A 7,500-nucleotide genomic window follows, 5' to 3' on the forward strand; every position below is an offset into this window, starting at 1 on the left:
GTTTCAGACGTCTTGGACAAAGGATATCTACCTGCTATCCAAAGGTCATATTGCAAATATTATAAAACGTTGCTTGACAAGTTCCTTGTTCAAAATGGTAGAGCATATTGGAAGTCCAGCACGACCAAGATGATCAAAACTTATTATGACCAAAACTTTCAACATTTTTAAAAATATATTTTACTGCTATCAAACCCAATGAGGCCTTATGCATGGGATTGTCACTATTTCTAGCTGCAGCTCCGAATCGCATAATATATTTAATACATTTTGTCATATAAGAAGAGAACAACTATCCACTGTCAGCCATCACTTGACTCAAAACAGATTCCTTGACAACACATGGCAGTCCCCTAAAACCAAAATTACATCATTAATGCTTCCACAAAACACTAGTCTAATAAAAAAATGATTTATTAAACAGTCACGAATCTGAATCTATAGATCTCTAAATATCTAAACTTCTGTTCTTCCAAACATTATTTTAACTAAAACAATGATTGTGGCAGGAATAATTACAAATTCATAACTTAGTAACTATTCCAACACAAAATAATTAAACTAATTGACAAGGATCGGTGAGTTGTAACTGGAAAAAGTCTAATAATTTTGACATTGACCAGAAAAGAGAATGTAATGACCTTAAAAGCAGCTATTTAAAATATTTGATAAGATGGTTGCGTTCCCAATGACACAAGCGCACTCAAAATTAAATTTACATTTGATCGAATCATTGATCATTCATTTTGAGGTGCCGATCGTAAGGAGTAACGTACACGAAAATAACCTTCACGTTGGACAATATTGCCATTTCCCTGCAACCTGGTACAAGCCAATTCGCACACCAACAAAAACCTTGGGAAACCTTCTTTCTGTCCATTACAGTAACTTTTATACCCGGTGGCAACAAAGTTTCGAAGTTAGAAATTGCGTAAACAACTCACCTATTTCGCAGCTCTTTTCCCACAAAATAACATTTTCCAGGAACACGTTTTCCAAGGATATTGGTTGGATTGGACTTGCAGACGTTTTGCACAACATAGACGTTGTCTAATAATACATTCCACTTGAAACTGGGGTTAAAACTAGCCTTGATTGCTCTAAAAAGTATGGCACCAACAAGCTACCAATTTTCAAACGGCAGCCATTTTTCTGTCCTTCTCAGGAGTACTTTTCTCACTACCCTGCGAGCAGAGTCTCTTTCGATCTTCCTAGATAAGTCGGGAAGAGGAAAGTAGACTCTGCTCGCCGCCTCCACATAATTTGATTTGCCGCTCATCCAAAGAATTGGATGAGTCAGTCCAGTTTCGACTTGTCAAACCTGTTTTTTTTTATTTTTGTGCATGATCAGTCGCCACGCGTCATCAATATTTTGAAATTTACAACAGCGTGGCAATTTTAACTGTTAGAATTCCCATGAGTTTTTCCTAGATGTGTCGGTTACAGAAACTAGCCTGACAGAAACCTATAAATTTTTCAGTAAAAAAATAAAATGGCATTTTTAAGATATACGGACTATCTTGAGTTTCCAATGAAATGATTCCTTGATTGTCGTGTGTTTGCCGGAGTTGTTCGAAAATATTCCGACTTCTTCTTCTTCGTTTTGTGGCTACTGCTCACAAGAGCCAATGATATTCCCAGAAACGTATCACGTGCCGTATTGCGCGACGCATGCGCAGTCATTTTTCGCCATTGAATGGATGTCCAATATCAAAGATATACGCTGTAAACTAGCTGGAATGTCAGCTGGAGTATGGCCTCAATATGGTCAGGAGATACTGGTCGCATTGGCATACATGGAGTAGTGGACGGACGTACGGTCGCACGGTCACCAAAACCAAATTTAAGTGAAGCTATGATCTTCGCAGTTATGAGCGCAATTTTTGCAATTGCGTAGAGAAGCCTGAAAAATTCAGGACTTCAACGGGGTTTAAACCCGTGACCTCGCGATTCCGGTGCGACGCTCTAACCAACTGAGCTATGAAGCCACTGACGTTGGGAGCTGGTCATTTGTGGGTTCTAATGGTCCCGTGAGGAATGAATCAGTGATGAAATGGTATATGAAATGAATCATATATGAACTGCGGATATGAAATCAAGTGAAGCTATGATCTTCGCAGTTATGAGCGCAATTTTTGCAATTGCGTAGAGAAGCCTGAAAAATTCAGGACTTCAACGGGGTTTGAACCCGTGACCTCGCGATTCCGGTGCGACGCTCTAACCAACTGAGCTATGAAGCCACTGACGTTGGGAGCTGGTCATTTTGAAACCAAATTTCTCGCACAGATGGGTTACCATATTTTCTTACCCATGGTGCTCGGCGCGCGGAGCTCTGCTGTTATAATAAATGGAATTATTGGTAATTCTCTCTTCTTTCATACGGACGATACTAGAGGCATTTGCCAACAATAAAATTAGGCAGGTATCTCTAAGTTGATCGAATGATTTTTGCTTGCCTTTCAGAAAGTATTGTACATGCGTATTCAGTTCCATCATGGAAAAATTCTTCCACTGTGGAAGGTAAATACTTATATTTTAATAGGCAAGCCTAAAAGCGGAGCTCCTCAATTATCAGAATATTTTTATAACTGGTCTGCTTACCATACCACCAGTGCGGTCACTGGTAACCCAGGGTCACGGTGTGTGCCACATAGGTAAATATAGAGAACATATGAGGCGAAGTTTAGATCTGAAAATTTGCCAGAAAATGATAATAAAAATCGATAAAACTTACCATGTGGTGAGCTGTTGTTATCTTTAATACGAATCCACTGAAGCATCTCCAGAAGCCACCAGGCTTCGTAGAACTCTTAAGTTGACCTGCTAAAATGGCGGCCCGAAAGCGTTGTCCTCGCGAAGTGTCCAATTCAAAATGGCACTGAACTCGGGACGCCTGGTAACGAGTATAATAGGTGCTGGAGGGAGGGGAGTCCCAAATTACTAAAAACAAAATTCACTGAGCAATCTGGGACGCCCCTCCCTCCAGGAGGACTTATTATACTCGTCACCAGGCGTCCCGAGTTCAGTGCCATTTTAAATTGGACACTTCGCGAGGACAACGCTTTCGGGCCGCCAAGTTCTACGGAGCCTGGTGGCTTCGCGTTGCTACCTGGAGATGCTTCAGTGGATTCATGGTTTAGAGAAATTCCTGTTCCACGAACCTGGTGGGTTTATTTAGCGACTGGATTCGATTTTCGCGAAAAAAATCGTGCTTGTTTTGGGTCGATCGAAGTCCCGACGCTGGCTTCAGTCTCCTACCTTGTCACTATACTATGAAGGAAGGTGAAAGGGGACCATTTTTCCCGAAACTTCATGTACGTATTAAAGACAACAACAGCTCACCACATGGTAAGTTTTATCGATTTTTATTTCCATTTTCTAGCAAATTTTCAGACCTAAACTTCGCCTCATATGTTCTCTACATTTACCAATGTGGCACACACAGTGAGCCTGGGTTACCTGTGGTGCGGCCAACTTGTCTTGCTATGTAACAGCACAGTGAAACAGCGCCTTTAGATCGCGGCCTATTAACAGCATGGTGTTTCATCTGTCCCTTTTGTTTTCCTTTGCTTCGTTTTCAGTTCTCTGCCCGAATACTGGCCACAGCAAAGGAAACATCACTGAAGATGATTTGTTTAAAGCTGACCAGTCGAATTTTTTTAAAGTGTGGCATCAACAGTACAGTGTACCGTTTTTTCTGATTGCTGTGCTGTTTCCGCTATGTTGTGTCAAGTCGCCAACATTCTTCACAAAGTTTAACTCACTCGGTGAGCTTAAAGTGCAAGTAGGGAGTTTAACCAAGGACAACGGCAACGTCGACGAAAACGCTTGTTTAAAGTGCTGTCATGCGAATTGGGCGATTATTCCATCTTGTTCACTTTGTACAAAACAGGCGAAATATCCTGTATCCGAATTGGTTCGAACGGTTATAAAAAAAAGGAAAAATGAACAGTTCAAAACTGGAATGGAACGGACGGATTTAAAGTAAAGAGTGATACTGAAAGATTCACCATAATTTGTCCACGTTGTCGACAATACCTTAAAGTGCACCTAACCCCAAAATATTTTTTTTGCTAAAATGAATCTTTGCACCTGTTCGAAACGCATTGCGGCCATTTTTTCATTTTTCTAACAAATCCTGTCATTTTATAGGCTTCGAAAGTTGCGAAAATCCAAGCATCTTTTGTTCACGACCGAGTCAGAAGGGGAGTGGGTCTATTCCTGATTTGACGTCACAATCTACTTTGCATGAATTTTTACAAAGAGTTAATGCAATGTAAATCAGTTTGTGACGTCAAATCAGGAATAGACCCACTCCCCTTCAGACTCGGTCGTGAACAAAAGATGCTTGGATTTTCGCAACTTTCGAAGCCTATAAAATGCCAGGATTTGTTAGAAAAATGAAAAAATGGCCGCAGTGCGTTTCGAGCAGGTGCAAAGATTCATTTTAGCGCAAAAAAAATATTTTGGGGTTAGGTGCACTTTAACTTTGGTCATTTCAAGTTGTTTTGACGAGTACGGGGAAGAGTACGGGAGAGATATGTTTAACAATGCGTGCCCGCACGTGCAGCACGAGCATTTTGGTTCTTTCAACCAATAATACTCCTGCTTTTTGGCGTTCTCGTTGCCGTAGCCGTTGTCGATTCTTAAACTCCCTATTGGGGAGCTTTAAAGGACGACGGCTACGGAAAGGCAACGGCAACCACAGCACCAACAGCTAAGAGGAAAAATAATCGTGCTGCACGTGCGGCATGCATCTTAAAGCATTTCTTTGTGCGAAAAGCTAATTTTAGGGTTAGGGTTATTTCCCGTTATTGTAATAATTTTGCGATTACTCCAAGTCAACAGGCATGGAAAGTGTGTGTCCACATTCCAGAAATAAAATTAGTGAGAACAGTGTGGATGTGGATATTTAGAGAGAAAATTGAAAATTTATCGTCAGGTGCTCACTTCCTCCACATAACCTCAAAGATGATCATTTCACGTCGTTGTCAAGACGAGATTAGCAAAGAAATGTATCAAAATGAAAAACGCACGTGCAGGGCGTGCAGAGCTACTGTTTTTGCTAATTAAACCTATTGTTTTGTGGCGTTGTCGTAGCCGTCGTCATCGTCCTTGCTTAAGGGAATTTAGTTATTGACACTTACATTTATCGTGATTTACCGTGAAGTCGTTTTGAGTCATTTCGTAGCTATTTTGATGCCTTTTTTGGGCTCAAAGGGAAAAGATCTCGAACAAAGATACAACTGAAAGAAGGGATCAAGGTTCGGTCATTCCAGCTTTAGAACAACCGTGCCCTGCAGGTTTGCAAACAGCTTCCATGTGTCAAAACACGGATGTGAATAAAAGATGTCGAGAATCACTGACGATCCTTTGTGGCGTGCAACTGGCTACTCGTAGCATTAAAGATGTGGATTTTTTTATGTTTCCTTATGTTGCTCATTTTGCCCAGGGTACAATATTGCCTTGATACATTGGATTTAAATGTGAATTAACATTTAATCAACATGCTTCTTTGTTTTGTTGCCAGGTACTTTGTCTGTGCTGTATATTCTTATCTTCAGTATAACTAAAGCAAGTATATGGGGAATCCACATGGATTTTAGCACTTTGCCAAGTAAGATGGGTTATGAATGCAGTTCGATAGCTTAAGCCTCTCTTAAGACTTTCTTTTGAAAAGTCGATTGATATTTTATAGTGATAGTTCTTTTACTTGTCAGTGGTGCGGAGACTCGTTTGACCGAAAAGATATCTTGATCCAACTTATGAAAAAATCCTATAGACGGTTGATGACATCAACTTATAATGATTGCTAGTTTTCCCAAATTCGACTACGGAGGGCATTAATGCAAGTCTGGACGGAGGTACAGCTGTACGGAGTGTTCGAAAAATCTTTGCACTTTTTCGCCTGCTACGAAGAATTCTCTGAAACCCTTTAAGTTTAATCAACGAATTCAAAGGAAGCGAGACCTCAGGATGTTATTGCATGGCAAGAAACATCGCTGCTTCACTGCTTGAGTGAAAAACTTGAATCCTGGAGGGGAATCTAGCGGCTCGTCAGCTTTCAAGTCAAGTTAATCAAACCGAAAGCAGAGAGGTCGTCTTATAGATGTCAGAACCTCATTTTCCGAATTTTTGCATGACAAACAGTGAACCATCAAATTAAAGGGGTTATTTTATGGCACACGAAAAAATTCAAAGATTGTCTGAACACTCCGTACCTTCGCTCGGATCTGCGTTATCACCCTCTGTAGTCGCATTTGTGATAACTATATCATCACGTTTTAGCTTCTTTGTAGTTGGATTGCTGTTCTGGGTATTTTAGCTTGATGCTATCGGCAGGATCATTTTAACGTATCGTACTAGCTTTTGGTATTCCACACACGTGTCTTGGAGATAAAACTTGGCAATGCCACCATGAAGACCTCTTCTAAGTCATGCTAGATGTGTCATCAGAGAGAACGGCTTATTACAACTTAGGGAAATAAAAGCTATTTCACTTACCGGCTTCTCTTTGATCGCTACCTCTGTGATCCACACTCTTCAAAGGTTAGCGTCTGTATGCATGACTGAAGGTGTCTCTTAAGCCAATTTATATGTGTTCAATGACTCTGTTTGATTGGTCAAACTCTCATGCTGTTAAGACGTAGGAGGGCCCATGCCCAGTCGTGTTGATACTACTCCTTGTGTGGTGATGGCGAGGATAGCCAATCACGGCTTGCGGTGTGGATGTGTGATCAATTGTGACGGTCACGTCTAGGTTATTATCAGTCTTGTCTTAGCCTGTTCAAAAGAAACCAATAACGCCTTATTAACCCCACGTCCTAATGCTATCGCAGGATCTGTATGATTCGCTGGCCGTAAAACCACTATTCTTTTTTTGTTTTCCGTTTGGTTTTGCAATTGCGTTTGTTATATTCACACCAAATATTTTCGTATCGACAGAAAACTCAGACGTAGGACTCGAGGAAAAAAACAGCCTTCCTTTTTGTGGATTGGTTATAGGTCATCTCCATTGCACACTTGGTTTCCTTTTTCCAACATTTAAGTATATAGCTGCATCAAAATGCAATATTGCCAACAGATCTATTTGTTATTAATTTTTGCCAACTGTCCAAAATTATAATAAATTGGATAGTTTTTGCTGAAACGTTTTCTTCAGCTTTGAACAAACCGTCCAATTTGAGAAAAATCTGGATACTTTCCATCAACCGCTCAAATGTCAAGATAAATAAAAGAACCGAGTATTTTTCAGGTTGCAGCTATTAGGTTGCTTAAGCACGCAACGTTGTTGAGCCACAGAACGGACACCGGAAGTGAACATGCATTTCGCTCGCCAGGACAGTGGTTTCTCTCAGATTTTTAAACTAATCGTCTCTAACAGTGAGAACAAACCGTTTTTGGAAGCTGTATAATTAATAGGTAACAGGACTACATGCTTGTCCAATTTGGAAATCATTAGATAAAAAAAATTCCTCGGACTGCCAAATCGGACTCGGC

The 7,500-nt window shown here is 40.5% G+C and overlaps 1 protein-coding gene across 3 annotated transcripts in view; it reads left to right on the forward strand.

Annotated features, from left to right (window-relative positions):
- LOC137974326 (sodium-coupled neutral amino acid transporter 9 homolog) overlaps positions 1 to 7,500 on the forward strand; it is a 42,020-nt gene that overhangs the window by 21,515 nt on the left and 13,005 nt on the right. For all 3 annotated transcript variants that reach the window (XM_068821246.1, XM_068821247.1, XM_068821245.1), the window contains exons 7-9: positions 2,464 to 2,520; positions 3,582 to 3,767; positions 5,531 to 5,617. In XM_068821246.1, the coding sequence (XP_068677347.1) occupies positions 2,464 to 2,520; positions 3,582 to 3,767; positions 5,531 to 5,617 (330 nt within the window). The remainder of the gene's footprint in view (positions 1 to 2,463; positions 2,521 to 3,581; positions 3,768 to 5,530; positions 5,618 to 7,500) is intronic.

The sequence above is a fragment of the Montipora foliosa genome, chromosome 10 (genome assembly GCF_036669935.1).
Source record: "Montipora foliosa isolate CH-2021 chromosome 10, ASM3666993v2, whole genome shotgun sequence".
Lineage (NCBI taxonomy): Eukaryota > Metazoa > Cnidaria > Anthozoa > Scleractinia > Acroporidae > Montipora > Montipora foliosa.